Below are 17,791 nucleotides of genomic sequence, written 5' to 3'. Positions count from 1 at the left end.
TTTGTTATTTTATTCTCTGCAGTAGCTATTAAGATGGGATCCCCGGTTAGACCAGGAGTCTGGAGCTGCTAAGATGAGAGCAGCTCCACGGGTCATACATCAAACTAGTGGCTTTTTAAAATTATTTTATTTGTTTTTTGATTCCCCCACTTGGGAAAGTACTTCATTAATTGATCAAATTTGGCCCTGTGTACACTTTCCTGCCCCCCAAAAAGTTGGTCAGCTGCAGGAAGCATGAAGTGCTCTAAAACTTCCTGGTATGTGGCTGCGTTGACCCTGGACCTCAGAAAACACAATGGACCAACACCAGCAGATGACATGGCACCCCAAACCATCACTGACTGTGGAAACTTTACACTGGACTTCAAGCAACGTGGATGAAGTGCCTCTCTTCTTTTCCTCCAGACTCTGGGACCTTGATTTCCAAAGGAAATGCAAAATTTACTTTCATCAGAGAACATGACTTTGGACCACTCACCAGCAGTCCAGTCCTGTTCTCTTTAGACGCGTCTGTGGTTCAAGAGTGGCTTGACACAAGGAATGCGACAGCAGAAACCCATGTCTTTCATACGTCTGTGTGTGGTGGTTCTTGAAGCACTCACTCCAGCTGCAGTCCACTCTTTGTGAATCTCCCCCACATTTTTGAATGGGTTTTGTTTCACAATCCTCTCCAGGGTGCGGTTATCTCTCTTGCTTGTACACTTTTTTCGACCACATCTTTTCCTTCCCTTCGCCTCTCTATTAATGTGCTTGGACACTGAGCTCTGTGAACAGCCAGCCTCTTTAGCGATGACCTTTTGTGTCTTGCCCTCCTTGTGCAAGGTGTCGATGGTCGTCTTTTGGACAACTGTCAAGTCAGCAGTCTTCCCCATGATTGTGTAGCCTATAGAACTAGACTGAAAGACCATTTAAAGGCTTTTGCAGGTGGTTTGAGTTAATTAGCTGATTAGAGTGTGGCACCAGGGGCCATCAATTTTGAACCTTTTCACAATATTCTAATTTTCTGATATGATGAATTTGAGATTTTCATTTGTTGTCATTTGTAATCATCAAAATTAAACAAAATAAACATCTGAAATATATGAGTTTGTATGTAATGTATGAATATAATATACAAGTTTCACTTTTTAAATGGAATTACTGAAATCAATCTACTTTTTCATGATATTCTAATTTTATGACCAGCACCTGTAAACTACATTTACCTTCATATAGGATGTTTTTTTCTCTTATCTTCAGTACTGTTCTCCTTAAAACCTGACTGTTTCCTCTGCACGCCCAAATTATCTTACTTTTAGGACAAATATTCATTCTGTTGGCAGATAATATTAACCTACTTACATAAAGTTAAAAAACACTTATTTCAGAAAAGTTTTTTCTTATATTTACATCAGCTTTTGCAGTGTTTTAAAGTTCAGCCTAATAAATTCTACGTCTTATTTTACACCAGAATTATTTTTGATTTTAACTTTTCACAGCCAACAAGCTGAACTTCACTGACCACCATCCAATCACATCCCTAATAATCCTTAAAGTAAAAAGCTAAACCTTGATCCTGCTTTAAAAAAAAGCTATGAAATAAAATTTAAGACAAAACGAGGAAGAAACGGCTTTATTGGACATCATACAACAGTGTGACGGGAAAAGTTTGTTTTTAAAATGATACAAGTTAATGTTTTAGCTGATTTAACTGTGTAATGTTTTGCTCATCAGTCACGCTTAAAAAAAAACAACCACAGCATATTTACAATAAAAGAAATGAATGAGGGGGGTGTTCACCTACACAACTGCCTCTATAATGAGACAAGCCTGCTCAACTCATGGAATTTTAAGTGGTTAAATACACAGATCGGCGTGTCCGCTGCGCTCCTCAGCGTTTGCTTCTACGCGACGGGGATGTCGACCTGGAAGAGAGGCGGATGGCGACGCATTAATTAATATTTACTAATTATAACTCGCACTACAGCTAACAGACAGATTCTCTCTTAGGAAACTAACGTTTGCCATGTGCAAAGCAACAAACAGATGAGGCTTAAAGGCAGAAACGGTCCAAGTTTCACTGAGGTTTGACAGATTAAGCCGTCATGAGCTCTGAATGGTTTTAGAGCGGATTTTAAAGCTCAGCACATTTATTCTGACAGTCCACATTTCTCTGAAAATGCTAATTAAAGTGAGACAAACAATAAACACAGTAAGAAGAGGGAATAAAAAACGAATACTACCTTGATCGTGACTTAGACTTGTGTTTGCGGCTTGCCTTCTTACCAGACTTGTGAGGTTTTTCCACCGACCTTGACCGGCTACGTTTGGATTTCTTGGATTTTTTTTCCTTGCTAACTTCGGGGCTGGGGGATCTACTGGAGTCGGAGTCTGAGCGCCTCTTGCTAGCCTTGCCGGAGCCCTTTTTGGAGCCTTTGCTATCTTGCCGGGAGCGCTTGTCGTTCTGCGAGTTTGTTAAGGAGTCGCTCTCCCTCCTTTTCTTTGCTTTGTCGTTCTCCTCCGTAGCAGAGCTTCCTTTTTCCTTCTCCTTGTCTTTAGATCTAGGTTTCTCTTTCTTTCTGTCGCCGTCTTTCTCTCTATCCTTGTCTTTATCCTTCTTTTTCTTATCTTTTTCATGGCTTCGGCTTCTGTCTCTCCTCCTCTCCCTGTCTCTGCTGGAGGCCTTTTGTTTGTGTTTACTGCTCCGGCTGTGACTGCTGTCCCTGCGCTCCCGGCTCCTCTTCCTCTCCTTATCCCTCCCTCTGTCTCTGCTGCGACTGCGGCTGTCTCTGCCCTTACCCCTGCCTCTATCCCTGGATCGAGATCTACTCCTGCGGCTCCTGTGTTCCCTGGAGACGCTGCGCTCCCTCTTGTGCCGACCCGATCGCTCTGCGCTGCTCCTCCTCCTGTCCCTCCCTTTCTCGCTACGGTGCCTGTGGGAGCTATGGCTCCGGCTGCGCCGCCGGGCTTTACGGGACGAGGAGCGACTGCGCCTCCTCTTCCTTTGCGGTGAAGAGGAGCGAGAGGAGCTACGAGAAGATGCTGAGGAAGACGAGGAGGTAGAGGAGGAGTGGGAGCTGCTGCGGCTAGAGGAGGAGTGGGAGCTGCTACTGCGTCCATTGGCCGGGGATTCGCTGCCGCCTCGCCTCGGCGGCTCCTTCCCTCTGCCTGGATGCTTCCCTTCGTCGCTGCGGGACCCACGCCTGTCTACCAAGGACTCTTGCTCCCTGTCGTTTACTTCCTGCTTATGTACATTTTCTAACTGACCCTCCTTGTATTCCTCCTTTTCTCTGCTTAATCTCTCCTTCGACACCTCCTCTGTAAAAAAAACAAAAAAAACACACTGTAAGGAAGACCTTTAGGTTTTATGAGGCTCTAGCAAATGGCTTTTACTCAGTCCCTTTTTTTACATATAAAAAGTGTTTATATAACCTCCTTTAACTTTCAGGTTTTATTTCTGTATGGCTCTACTGGTTATTAAAAGTGAAAAATTAAATCTGCCCTGGAAACACGTTTAAAAGCTTCTGGGATTCCTCATTGATCAGTTTTGGGGTTCATGGCTGTTTACTTTATAAATGTGGCCTTTGTGCAGACGGAAGATTGGTCAAAAACTGAACTAAAGCCCTAGCTGTAGTTTGGTTCAGGAAGTTAATCCTCTCATCAGTTCAGTTAATGCTCTAAAATCAACCAAATCAGCTTTATATATTCAGGGTTTTAAATTTCAGAGCTCTTCTTAGAAGCAACCTGGTTTAACACTTTATTATCATTAATAAAGATCTACAGAAATCAGCTCCTTTAAAGCTCTGTACTCTGGTTGATGCCAAACTTGCCTTCAGAGTTTTAAACTGTTAACAAGTGTGAAGCTGGAAATCCAAATATAAAGGTTGTGCAATTTGGTTCTAAAATCATAACAGCTTTTTTTTTTTTTTTACTCTAAGTGTGATTTTATCTAGTTTCCTCCTCATTAATCAAAAAACTAACATCTTTCTAAAAATCTATTTGTTAACAGAGCTAACTAATTGAAGACAACAGCTGGTTGAGTATCAGTCAGATAGCAGCTAGCAAACGCTAGTTTTCATGGACTAAAATGCTCTTTAATTTCCAGATTTCTCTATTTGGTGGACTTGACTGCTTTATGAAAACAGTTTAGAACCAGCTCAGATACACAGATCCACACACTAGCTGTGACTCTCCCTTCACTTCACTTTAAGCTCATTACTGCCACCTAAAGGGCTGCTCATTAATCGTCAAGCCCAACTTCTATTTGCTTCACACTTTTCTAGACCTGGAAAATCCTGAAATCCAACTTCCGTATGTAATCAAACCAAACTGGAAGCCTGTCTAGAAAAAAAGCTGCAACTCATTATGTCAGAAGTTTAAGTGTCCAGCTATACTATTGGATTAGGTTTTTTTCCTTTTTATTGGGTTTTTATGGGTTTCTTTAAACTAAAAAAGGTTTGTACGGTTAGGATAAAAATACATTTATTGTACTTGTATTTATTTAAGTATACATGTATTTTTTGCACTTTAGAAAATCTAGGAAAGCTTTATTCTTATTTTGATGTTTTGTGATCAAGTGTCACTGATGTAACAACTACCCCTCTCTGAAGATACACCCCTCTGGCGGTGCTTTATGCTAGCACTGTAGCTGCTATTGGCTAGGCTGCCTGTCACTCAGGCTGGATTCAGCCTTCTTTTAGTCGAGAACAGAGATTCTAATTTTTGGGATCCATCTTGTGTCACAAGCTTTTCCAGCCGCGGGACACTGCCAAGAGTCATTCATAAACAATGGAGTTGACTGAGAAAATTCGCCCATCACATTTCAAGTCAGATGTTTGGATGCATTTTGGCTTTAAAAACAAAGAAGGTAAAAACGGAATTGATAGGACGCACTTAATTTGCAAAAGGGGAAATGTCCTATATTTGAATGTTTTCATTTCATTGGTTTAAAGGACCACTGAGGCAATGTAAACGGCGCTGATTATCCTTATTACAAGTTTTATAAATCCTAAGCTCTTTTTGTCCAGTAATAGTAATTTGTCTGCAGTGTTTGTGTTCATTGCATTACTTCCAAAAGAAGTTTCAATAAATACAGCTATGTAGGAATTCAGTTGCTTTCAGTTATGTATCAATTGAAGACACTATCCAGCTCAAACACAGCCAGTCAGCCACTGGTAATGGCTGAATAATTTTAACAGTGTTCAGTGAAAATATGGCAATAATCACGATGCATCGCATTGTGGCATGTGAATCGTGATTTTAATCGAATCATGACTTCTTTGGCAATACCCACCCTTAACTTGGTTGGTGATTAATAACTTAGCCGATAGCCATAGTCTAAATTTTTGAATTGGTGAAAGAAAACTGGATGTTTAACAGCCGGATTCAGGAGTTCAACTTTTTATGTAAGATGATAAAAACCCTGGTAAGTAAGCAAATAACAGTTCTAATCATTCAACTGATAATTAGTTTTACCCTTGATTTGAACTACCTATGAATTAGCTATAAATTCCAAGTTCTAATTAATTAAAATATTCATAATCTAATAGTAAACTCACACAACAGATGTAAGACAGAAATAAAATAAAGTATTCTTAACGTTCTGTTTAAATGAATGAACCTGTGACCTACCACGGGCCAGCTCTTGTGCTTGTTTTTCCTGCATTTCCTGCTCTTTGCGCCGGAAGGCATCCTGCTTCACTCGGATGCGGTGATGCAGCTCTTCATCGTCTGTGTCGGAGGAGTCGGATCCTCGGGGACTGCGAGCCTCATCATCCTCACTTTCGTCTGAGCCATAGTCACCAATCCCGCCTGCCACAACAGAGCCCCCCCACATCGTTCATTGTTGGAAAGAAACGAGACGCATTCCCACTCAAACACATGAATCCCATGAAAGGCACTTAATCCTACAGACATCTGTTTATTTCACCTATAGCCCTTTTATGACGGATTATGTGTGTAGTTCTGCAGTCTCTAAAGCATGCTTTTTTTAACATTCAAATCCGGCTTAAATCTAACAACTAAAGTATTTAGCTATCATATCTTAAATAGTTTTGTTATTTTAAGTTTCGTCCGGTCTAACACCGTACCATCAATCATTCCCACTCCCCCCCAGGGACAGAAAAAGGGATACTCACTGAGACCAGTCAGAGAAGCCAGTGCACTTGACTGTGCCAGCTGTTTTGCAGGAGCTTTGATTCACATCAACAACAGGAACAACATGTTAAAAAACATACTGCCATTGTCTCTAAGGCAAGAGAGCTGCTAGAGAAGGGGCCACAGATTAAGGACTAGTCACAAGAGCTGCCGTCGGTAACAAGAGATTTAAAAAAAAAAATGAATAGAAAAAGAAAATAAAAATAGAGAAAAAAAAGAGAGGGTTAACAAACACAATCCAAGTCAAACAGTTCGGTCAGCAGGGAAAGAACTAATCTGTACAGTAACTCCAATAGATGATGTCACTTCCTCCATCTCTAGGTGAATTCAGTGACGACTCAGACTTTAGGCGTTCAGCAGGACAATTTACAGCAACATAAACAGATTTCTAAATAGAATTGATCAGAGATCAGATCTTTGCTGGAGCATTAGCAGAGAATGGTTGAACAATGCACATCAGACTAACTCCATATGTCCTTCAATCAGCTTTCTAACATCAACAGATTACTGTAAACATGAAATTTACTCTGTAGACGGTGTGTCTGAAAAGCAGAGGTGGTGTAAGGGGGTTAGAGGGGCGAGCTGACCTCGGGTGGCTTTTCTGTGGGCGTCTCTGGCAACATGCAGGATCTCTTCATTGGTGACCGTCAGGAGGATCTCTGTCAGCAGAGTTTTAGTCATGCCCATCTAAGAAAGGGAAGCAGAGACACGTTAATATCTAGAAGGCTGCGTCCAGAGCTGACCTGAAGTGAAACTGACCAGCAGCTCTTCCTTTAACTCATCCGTTAGTTCTGGTTCGCTGTCGTCAGCGGCTGGAGACGGGCTCCGGGTGGAAAACTCTCTCTTGATAGTCACTTTCTCTTCGTTCTCATGTTCATCGTTGCCTTCATCATCGCTGTCCTGATTTAAATCATTAGATAATCGTTCTTTATTGACACACTACAAAAACAATCTAGAAATAAGTCAAAATGTCTTAAATTAAGTGTATTTAATCCTAATTTGAGGATGTAAATAAGATCTGCCAAAGGAATGAGCATTTTTACTCAAAATAAGATAATTTGATAATATGCACTTGAAATAAGACAATGGAGTTGTTGTTTTTTTTTTATTTTAAATATAAATTGTCTTGTTCCATTGCGCTCTAAGAAAAATTGACTTATCTAGATTTCAAATTTTTCCAGTGCATTCCTCTATGCATTCCGACATAGAAGAATCCAAAAGAGACACTTACGAATTTACTCTTGCGGGGCAGACGAGGCCCGTCTCCTTCCACGTTAGGCTCCTGTTCTTTCCTGTCCTCCTTTTTCCTCTCCGCTCGCTCTTTTTCCATTCGCTCCCGCTCCAGCTTCTTCTGCTTCTCCCTGTCCATCTTCTCCAGACCCTCTCGGATCCACGCTGGCAGCGTGCGCCGCTTCACTGCGTCTAAATGCAATTCAACATCAATGATGCAGGCTTTTCATTCTTCACCAATGCCTCTAAACTACAACAGTGAATTGTGAATATTTACAGCAACTGATTTTCTTTTAGCATATTTTCATTTTCAGCTGAAAATGAAAACAAAAGGGAAATCCTGTTTAGAAATGAAAAACATTTCCTATCAACTAAAACAACATTCCTGTAATCTTGTATAAATTACATGTAGGATTGTAATGGTGCTTTGTTACAGTTCACACCTTAAAATGCACATGCCTTCCCATCACCTCCAACCAGGTTCTCCTTCCTTCCAACCTTTAATGGCAGGTCTTTACTGCATCCTATCAGCACATCTTCCTTTATAAGCTACTCATCTTTGCAAGCCATGAGCCTTTTGGTTGCTCATCCCTTTGTGGATGGTCTGGAACTAAAACCTGCCATGAGCGCTTTGCCTAATTTTTCTGCTGTGTTTCTCGCTCCTTGTTCACTAAAGTAATTTAACAACATTTTCTGAGGTCTTGATTTGAAGCTACAGCTGTTCTGAGAATCAATTATAAACAGGAGGATCAATCTGAAGGCAGCTGGCTGCACTGTTTTTCATTTATTGGCATCAGAATAAACAAGGTTTGTATTTCATCAGGTTTGACAGACGACTGACTCACCTAGAGGTGCTACGGGGGCCTCTGGAGGTTTAACGGGAAGCTGGATAGGCGATCGGGGTCGCTCTCTAAACCCGGGCGGTCGGGCATCTCGTCTGTTCTGAGAAGGACCCTGCCAGTAGGGGGGTGTGTGAAATCCTGAGGAGGCTGGAGGGAAGGCTGGAGCTGCACCGTGCTGCGAAAAGACAGAAGAAGCTGAAAATGAAAACCAGGCCTAAAGTATAGGGGGTGTACCGTTTCTTCTGTTACCCAGTGTGGGGACTGCTGCCTTAAAACATGGTATCCACATCATCTCACTGGGATATATAGCCAGATTTACTACTGGCCCTCCTGGAAAGTCAACATTAGCCTTACAGAGATGTATTCCCATTAGCAGGGTTTCAGCAGTACAGCATGCTGCTGCGCTCAAACACGTCACATTATACTGAAGCGCGGTCACTGGTTATGCTTAAAGTTGTCAAAATTACACCAGGATACAGTTGCGAACAGCGCTTTTACCTCGTTATTTGCATAAATATGTATGAAAACATGACGTGCTGGCAATAAGCATGACAGGTAGGGAAGCTTTAGAGAGTTAATGCACTTTATAGTTCTAACATAAACCAGGACGCCTCATTTCAAAGTGCTGCTAGCAGCACTGAATGCTGGATTAGCCTAAAAACAGAAAGCTACATCCCAGTTAGCATCCACTTTTTTAAAACGAAGCGGTAAATAGTGTTACAGCAGGGGTGTCAAACTGGTTCCAGAAAGGGCCGAGTGGCTGCAGGTTTTCTTTCCAACCAAGCAATAGCACACCAGACTCCTATCATTTCATCAAGTGAGTCCAACCTGAACATGATGACATTATGAAATGACTGGAGTCTGGTGTGCTATTGCTTGGTTGGAAAGAAAACCTGCAGCCACTCGGCACTTTCTGGAACCAGTTTGACACCCCTGTGTTACAGCATGTCGGAGCGACATACCCCGTCCTTTTACATCTCTGTTCACTGGAAATCCTAAATGTTTCACATATTCTACTCAGCTTTTTAATCCAGTAACTTAATAGGTTGCCGTTCTGTTAAACATTATAAATAAATAATGTAATATAATGTAGATGTAATATAATGTAAATACAATATAATGTGTAAAGAAAACAGCTTTCTTCATTCAGTCAGTTTTTTTATACATATGCAGGAATAAAGTAAAATATAATGAAGTACTATTTTCTTAATTCAGCATAGAAAGTTCCTCTGATACAAGAGTAAACTCGGGTTTTCAAAACTGATAATTAAAAATTAATAAACTTTAGATTAATCAATAATTTGCATCCCTAGTTATACACACAGAGCAAAAATCTGGAATAAACCTCACAAAGATTCTACACTAAACAGCATCCAATATTATCATAAGCTGAAAAAGTTTAGATTTAAGGCAGCAAACTAAATGTTAACATGATAAGAAATGTTCTGCTTTAGTGTTCCTCAGAAGATCCTCTATGTCATGCATAATAAACTTCCTGACCATAAAAAAAATTTGAATTTCTCCAAGAGATTCCTTTTTCTTATAAGTTGGTAGACTCTGCAAAATGATGCAGAATATCTGCAGTTTGTAGATTTGTTCAAACATGATTATTCCAAACATGCAGTGTCTTCAAAAAGCCAGAAAGGCAGTCAGTGACAGAGTTAGGTGCTCGGGTCCGGCACAGTTCTTGTGGACCGCCTCTTCCTCTGATATCTGGATCTCACACTAAAACCCACAAGCTTCAACATTTCCTACTGTAGCATCTGCATACCTGATAATCAAACTGGTTCATGGCCATGGGGGCCATGGCGTAGCTGTCGGGCTGTGCCCCATACCCATGGCTGTTCTGGGGATAAACCCCGTGGCGGGCTTCAGAGTTGAACTCCACGCTGTCCTGACTGCTGCTGTCCTCATTCGGGGTCACAACATCCATCGGCGCTGAACCTGGAGGGATCCAGGGCTGCTCAGGGGGAGGAGGGGGAGGGGGAGGGGGCTGACCATGTATTCCCCATTCTGTAACGAACATCCACAGAAATGTTTTAAAACTCCTAAATATCCATTTATTTAACCACCTGTGAGCCCATTTTTAGGCAGTTTCTTTATAGAACAGGAAGAGAGGAGAGAAATGAATCTGTATTCAAGATAAATCTTAAATGTAGGCCAGCTGCTCTGCCATCAGAAATGTGCTGAGGTGAATATTTCGCCCATTTCCTCGTGTCCCTCACACTTTAGCGTCTCCAAAAAGTCTCAATAAAACCACAAACCTAATTCTTTACGTTAAAATTCAGACATTTCCTTAAATCAGTCCTAATCCAGGACCTGAAACTCCACTGTGAGACCATGCAACTGTCTGCTCTCTCTGATTTTAGATTTGCATCAACCTCAACAAGTCATGCAAATGGATTTTGCATAATCCAAAAACAAGAAAAAATAACCAACTACAGTACAACGCTTAAACAATCAGCAGCAGTTAGTAGGAAGTGGTTATGTTTTATTGAGATTTAACTGAGTAACATTTTCAAATATAAATACTTATAGGATTAGTTTCACTTGAACAATCTGAACTTCTCAACATTATTCTTTAGTAACGCTATTTGTACTTTAGTAAGATTGTGGGCAATAGTATCCACTGAGGCTGATTTTATTCATCCTTTCTGTTCTTAGACGTCTCCTCAAAACCTGATAAACTCTCTGTATTATACTAATAGCTGCCAACATTTAGTGTATTTTAATTTAATAGTTTGTTGTGAAACATGATTGCTTTGAAGCATGTCTCACAGCTTGAAGTGAAATACTCTTTAAATTAATGTCACCTCCTAGAACGGGTGATTAAAATAGAAGGTAACTTTTGATAGCACTGTATGTTATTTCAGGGTTCCTACAGCACAAGGCAAGTTAAATTCTAGACTTTTTAAGACTTTTTAATGCCACTTTAAATTAAAATTTAAGACCAAATTCACAAGAAATGCAAGAAAAACCCGCTTGCGATAATTTAACCCAAAGGTTTATTTTAACATAAACCACTGCACTAATGTTTCAAATTTTGAAAAGCTTCCCATACAGGAAGAAAGCTAAAAACACACAAATGACGGATATATTTTAATAATTATTTAACTGAATTCACAAACTTTGTTTTAGCAGAGAACAAAACAAATCAGTTTTAAAGCCACAACATAACCAGTGCTAAGTCTTTTTTGCAGCTATTTTTCTTTGTATCGTTTTCTTAGTATGTTTGATTTGGTGATAAGTGGAGGCGTTGCAGAGACGAGAAATACCGGCTGTTTCTCGGTAACTCGATTTTGACGCTTTGTGTTTCGTGCTTCGCATGTGACTCCACTGCCTTAATTCCCATCGTTCCGAGCTTGAATCGCTTCTTGCACAAAATCCACTGAGCCTCATGTATGTTCCCTGGTTTTAGCCATGGAGAAAACCTTGGCTGGAGCCAATTTTTGTTACATTTACACTTGCTCATATTTTCCAGACAAAAACCGGCCACAACAACGCTTTTATTGGTTCCACTATTGGGACGGAACCAATAATGGCAAGCCGTTATTTTTTATATATATATATAAATTAAAAAAAATTGTCAATTTTACCGTTTTATTTAGATTACAAAATAAATCGTAATAAAAATAATCCTATTTATGATGTTTTAAAAATTAAGACCTACGAAAGACTGATTTAAGACATTTTATTACCAATTAAGGCCTTAGTTTTATTTTGAAGAATTCAATGCCTTTTAAGACTTTTTAAGGACCCGCGGGAACCCTGAATTTATTAATAATACATATAATTATTGTAAGATTAGATTTTTAAGCCATATCAGGCCCTCGTCTCCACCTGTAATTTCTCTACAGTGAATGAATAACATCTCATTTTCAGACCAGCTGCATTGATCTCACACTATTTTCCATCCAACTATGCTACTGTAGCATCTAGATTCCAAATAAAGACAGTAGATATCCTCACAGGCAGTACTTTGCATCGTTATAAGATATATACAAAACCTGCTTTATTAGTTTTAGATGTTTTCCTGTTGATTTGTTTTTATTTCCAACTGTTTAATTAATCTGTATAAATAAAAGAATAAACACAATTTCCACCAACCTTCTATCAGTTTGATATTAAAAATCGCGAATGTCTTACAATAACAAATAATGTAATTCTGATATTTTAACATTTATCTGTCTGCTTTCAGTATTTCTAATAAAAAAATAAAAAATAAACAAAACGTGGGTAACCAGTGGGTTACCCCAGAGACGAGGGGTGGGCTTTTCACATGTCGATTAGCAATATTGTGATTCATTTCTTGTCATGATAAGAATTTCCATTTATCATCTAATGGAGAAATTACAACTAATGATGTTTAAAAGCATTTAGAAAACGCCATTCAGGGGTTTGACAAATACAATGAATATGATTAAATACAGTAACTGTGGGATGTTACGTGGTGTAATTGACACTTCTTTATGTAAGTGATGTCCAAAGGAATCTAACTTTAAATGTTATTAGCAGTATTTGTGACCACTGATTGCTGCAGCATGCAGCCACAGCTATACAGTTACCTAAAGCCAGGCGTACACTGTGCGATTTTCTAGTCGTGCGAGAATCTTTCGATCGGCCTCACTTTCAGCCTGGCTGTGCATGATGTAGTGTACAGGGGGTAACGAGGGGAGATCAGCCTATCACGATCAACTCCCGATAAGGAATCGTGAGGTCGGGAGAAAATAAAAAAAACAAGTTTGATTTTGTCCCGACGGTCGTGGGCAAATGGCTCAGTACACACGCACAAACAAGGATTCTTCTGTAAACACAGCAGCGTGGCAGGGATGCAATGAGTGAAATCCAGTTCTGCCTGTAAAATTGACAGACCGTAGTAGCCACGTTTGCTCAGCCATGTCTTTCTTCCTAATACGTCGTCACCTTTTCTTTTTAGGGCTTTCAGCACAAAATTGCACAAATTGCCAAGGCAGCGAATTTCACTATAGTGAGCTTCGTATTCCCCTTCTATTTGTTTGGCTTCCGGATAGACGAGTCAGAGCAGCTCCATCTCACTGCGGAGCCGAGCCCGACGTGCCTTTTAGCCGTACAGTGTGAGCTGTAGCTGTGTGCAACGATTAAATAAATAAATAAAATAAAAAAAATTGCAATGAAGAGTTTTTTTTGTTGTTTTTTTTATCTTCAATAGTATCAAAATAGTACCACAAAATATTAAGATTTTAAATCCTTATCAGGGCGAGGCAATTAACTGCATTTGTAATATAATCACGATTTAGAGAAACAATATTTCATTCGCAGAAACACTCAACTTGCAGTTAACAAGAGAAGTACAGTAAAAAAATTCCCCTTCCAGGCTTTTATATGGCAGTAATACACTCAAGGTGGGTTTGCCATCACACAGAAGTTAGCAATAAAGCTGTGCTTTTAAAATATAAACTCATAACCCAACGTCAAACTACAGGATTAATTCATACATGCAGTATTTTAAAAATAAAATGTGACTGTAGTGCTTCTTCTAACAAAAAACTGAGTTATTAACTACTACTTTAAATAATCACAACAGAAAGTAAACCAGCTAACGTAAGCCTAGCACTTCTACAAATAACTTCAACTGAATTTAGACATTGGCCGCTTCTCGGTATGTGTAATCGGTACTCGTAAAACATCATCAGCCTCAGCCCCAGTACTGTTCCAATTCACAAGAACAGCAGACAGAGAACAGACAAAGTCCCTGGATGTTGTTCCCGACCCTCCTTCTTTACCCAGCATGCATCAGAGCAAACTTGTCTTGAGATTGACAGCTGTCCCAGCATGCACTGCGGCAGCAGCTTCAATGGAGCGTTCACAGAGCTCAGAGTATTAAGTTAAAGGTTCTTTTCTGTTGTTCAATAAAAGTACGTGTTAAGATAATTTGAGGCGAGAATATACTTGCATCACTATATGGCCCATTTACTGATTAAACGCATAATAAATAAATAAAAAAAAACAACAACTCCAAAGTTGAGAGGATCGCGGCAACCAGCGGACCTCAGGGGGTAACAGCCAGGGCTAACCGCAGCCCTCTCTCTGCATAGCCGTGTGCGTGAAGGACCGCTGACTATGATGGTGATTTTTTTTTGTTTTATTTGGCAAAATGTTGAATTGTATTTATTTGACTGTGTTCATTATTATTCCCTCACTAAATGAAAAAAGTAATTATGTATTATTATCTAGAGACTATTAATAACAAGAGGTGACATGGGGCTCTAGACGAGCCGAGCGTGTGGTGACGTCACGAGTATGCTTCTGTTCCATATTTATGCTGTCTGCTCCCGTTCTCCACAAATCCATACTTTCCTGTGTTCTTCTCAAAAAACGGACACGAGTCCGTACTCACGTTCTTGTGAATTGAGAAACTGCCTTTGATTTCAGTTGGATGTGACAAAGCACAGATATCCGGCTAGTAAAGCTTTTCAGCTTTCCGAGTTTCCAAAAAATGCATTGCATATTCTTTTGATATATTTTCTCTAAAAGTCTGGATTAGAGAAAAAAAATCTCGATCAGGATTTCCCCCAAACGTAAAAACTAACATTTAGAGATGGTGAAACCTGTCAGTGTGAGTTAAAAATTAAACCAGATTATAAAATGTCTCCCTGGCAAAATATTTCCGATTCTAACCTTGAGGTTGGAGTTTAAGAGCCCTAAAGTCAAATCAAAACGCTTTATTTTTATGTTACCTGGTTGCCACATCCTTCCAAATGGAGGTTCACCTTGAAAGTTTCCATGATTGGCCGGTGGAGCATTTTCAAGGCCGGGGATGTCCTGCCCATTGGGCTGGATGCTGTGGGGTGGAGGTGGGGGTGGAGGCGGTGGTGGTCCTGTTGACTCTTTCTGTGCTATCCAGGCCTGTGCCAGAGCAGCCCAGTCCACTTGGCCTAAATAAATTAAAATAAATACATTTCACCAGTTAATAATACAACCTTTGCGTCTGAGATTCTTATTTTTCCTAAATAAAGTGAATGCATCTTTCACTAACCTGGATCATGCTGGTGTTGGAAAGACTGCATCCATTGCTGCTGGCTGCTCAGAGGCCACTGGGGCCAAGGCTGTCCTCCCTGGTCCCACATTAGCTGCCCTTCTCCGCAGGAAATGCTGTGATATCAGAACAAGTTATATTTTAATTTAACCAAGACGGCTTCCGCTAATGCAGTTTCCAAACGCCGCTCTCATTCTGGCCAGAAGAGCGTCAAACGTTACCGCTAGTTAACCAGCAAATTAACGTCGGAGATTCAAGCTCAGCACAGAAGATCTGCTCCGATAGTTGTTGATATGGACGCTGTGGAGCAATGGAGTCTTGTGCAATGTTGACGTCTGAGACCAAAATAAATGTTTGGGCAGTTGAAATGCTAACCTAAGACAGCCTCGAACACAGAGCTAAGGAAGCTAACGAGAGCTAACGTTAGCTAAATCTTAAAGCTCGTAGAGGAACCGTTTTTTTTAAGAATGCAACACAATGTCACCGCTGTAGTTCATACAACAGTTTTTTTTAAAGTGTATCTAAAATTTAACATGACTGCTTTTTAGTGTGTGACACAATTCCCACCTTTTCCAGACAGTTTTTCTCTCCGGAGAGATGCGGCTCAAATCAAAATGGCTCCAGCTAGTGAGGAGCTGCTCAGAGGAGGCGGAGTTCTGTTGCCTTCAGGGATACTGTGATTTTAAAAATTCAAGCTGTAAAAAACGGTAAAGATCGCTGACGCTGCGGTTAAACCGACCGAATTACGATGTAAATTCACCAAATAAAATATTTTTTTCTAGCCTAAATAAATAATACAAAGGCTCAAAATAAAGTTTTTGAAAATTAAACAATGTAAAATATTTATGTATTATCATCTGAAATAATGTAAAACCTCATAAAATCAGAACATAAATACCGGCCTTATAACCTTTCGCCAGTCTAGTAGTGTTTACCTAAGTTTCTACCTTTTCGAAGTGAACAAATAAGTCACATTTCTTTATATTTCACCGTCCCGTTATCCAACTGTCGACGAGCGCCATCAGCACCTAAACGCATCACAGGAACAACCTTATGAGGTTTTTTTTGGACATCAGGGGCGAACCAAAGATGTTTGGGGACCAAACCAGAGGAGAGGGGGACACTTAAAAAAAAAAAAAAAAAAAACTTTACAGACACCACTTTTATTATTATTTTTATTATCTAATGCTTGATTTTACTCATTTTCATATTTGATATCCAATTATTTTTGCTCTTTTTAGACTATAAAACAAATAATTTTTACATGTATTCTTAAAAATCCAAACACTCACTTAAACTAATTATTAAACAAATTATAAATATAATATAGTACTTTTCTTCTACTTTTTTTTATGACTTATTTATGCCATCCATCCATCTTTTTCCACGGCCGGGTCGTGGAAGCAGCAGTCTAAGCAAAGATGCCCAGACTTCCCAATCCACACACTTCCTCAAGCTGTTCTGGGGGGACCCTGAGGCGACACCAGGCCAGCTCAGAGATGTTTCCTAGGCCTTTTCACGAGGCCTCCTCCCAATGGGGACATGCCTGGAACACCTCCTGAGAGAGGCGACCAGGAGGCATCCGGAACAGATGCTCGGCTGGCTCCTTTCGACGTGGAGGAGCAACTACTCAACTCCGAGCTCCTCCCGGGTAACTGAGCTCCTCATCCGATCTTGAAGGGTGCACCCAGCCACCCTGCGAAGAAAACTCATTTCGGCCGCTTGTATTCGTGATCTTGTCCTAATTTATGCCATCATTTAAATTACCTTGTCATTTTGTGAGGGTTTCCCGGGCTCAGAACTACAAATAGATGCTCAAATATTGTTTTGTATTCATAGAATTAAAGGAAAACATGCAAACATGCAGACTTATTAAGCTTTAATAGTTTACTTTAAAATATTTAAGAAAACCATATAAGCTACTTCTCTATAAGTCTTTACGCCTCGTTCATTTACCACTACAGATTAGAACCAGTCATCCACAAAATGAGGAAAATAAAGAACGTTCGGGAAAAAAAACTGTTTTATCAACCTGTCCTGCCCCACCACCAGCCACATTACTTTTGTTTGGCCAGGCAACAGAGGACATAGCTGATGGTAATTTATTAATTCATGGCTGATATTAGACGTATTGCAGCAATCAACGTCTAAGAGATGATTTGGAAATAAAAGGTGTTGCTAAGCACTCCGTTTATATTGAGGATCAATTGAAAAAGCTTCCTGGATGGGAAGCGAAACATCTTCAACCTTGGAAAAAAGACAGTGGATGAAGAACAATCCACTGGACTTGGTTTCCAATTTTGAAGAGGTTTCGCTTCCCTTCCAGGAAGCTTTTTTTAATTCAAAATGCCAGAAATAGTGTTGAGTTCGAGGCTTTATAGATTGGACCAAAACAAAGCCTTGTGTTGGCTTAGAAAACATGCTACCCCTTAGGAATGGGGAGTTGTTTGGGTTCTTTGTGAGCTTGCAATAGGACCAGAATGTTCACATTTTGGACAAAGAAGACAGGTGGTTTGAAAGGAGTGTGAATGAAGCCATTTATTTTAAGAAAGAAAAAACAACCTTAAAC

At 40.0% G+C, this 17,791-nt stretch overlaps 1 protein-coding gene across 2 annotated transcripts; it reads right to left on the bottom strand.

Annotated features, from left to right (window-relative positions):
• Nucleotides 1-1,584: 1,584 nt before the first annotated feature.
• Nucleotides 1,585-15,933, bottom strand: pnisr (PNN-interacting serine/arginine-rich protein). 2 transcript variants are annotated; one of them, XM_038270241.1, is made up of 12 exons: nt 15,790-15,932; nt 15,223-15,338; nt 14,924-15,121; nt 9,979-10,220; nt 8,211-8,382; nt 7,367-7,557; nt 6,895-7,035; nt 6,723-6,822; nt 6,117-6,170; nt 5,611-5,790; nt 2,223-3,297; nt 1,585-1,904 (listed from the first exon to the last, which is right to left on the bottom strand). In XM_038270241.1, exons 2-12 carry the CDS (start codon nt 15,311-15,313, stop codon nt 1,871-1,873), a joined length of 2,478 nt encoding a protein of 825 aa, XP_038126169.1. In that variant the 5' UTR covers nt 15,314-15,338; nt 15,790-15,932; the 3' UTR covers nt 1,585-1,870. The 2 variants fall into 2 exon arrangements, with proteins under 2 accessions (XP_038126169.1, XP_038126170.1); XM_038270242.1 differs by lacking the exons at nt 1,585-1,904; nt 2,223-3,297; nt 5,611-5,790; ... (1 more) ...; nt 6,723-6,822; nt 6,895-7,035 and having other exon boundaries at nt 7,420-7,557; nt 10,043-10,220; nt 15,790-15,933.
• Nucleotides 15,934-17,791: the final 1,858 nt, after the last annotated feature.

Source organism: Cyprinodon tularosa, unplaced genomic scaffold, assembly GCF_016077235.1.
Source record: "Cyprinodon tularosa strain WSP-4 unplaced genomic scaffold, ASM1607723v1 ctg758, whole genome shotgun sequence".
NCBI classification, from domain to species: Eukaryota; Metazoa; Chordata; class Actinopteri; order Cyprinodontiformes; family Cyprinodontidae; genus Cyprinodon; species Cyprinodon tularosa.
The sequence above is the reverse complement of the archived record's forward strand: the minus strand, read 5'-3'. Positions and strand labels throughout refer to the sequence as shown.

What these genes read in the sequence shown, in the direction of transcription:
- pnisr (XM_038270241.1), bottom strand. Translation starts at nt 15,313, where the DNA reads ATGTGGGACCAGGGAGGACAGCCTTGGCCCCAGTGGCCTCTGAGCAGC. An exon ending in CCACAGAAAAGCCACCCGAG is followed by an intron (nt 6,171 to 6,722) that starts GTCAGCTCGCCC and finishes TGTGAATCAAAG; the next exon opens with CTCCTGCAAAACAGCTGGCA. An exon ending in AAGTCTAAGTCACGATCAAG is followed by an intron (nt 1,905 to 2,222) that starts GTAGTATTCGTT and finishes CCTCTCTTCCAG; the next exon opens with GTCGACATCCCCGTCGCGTA.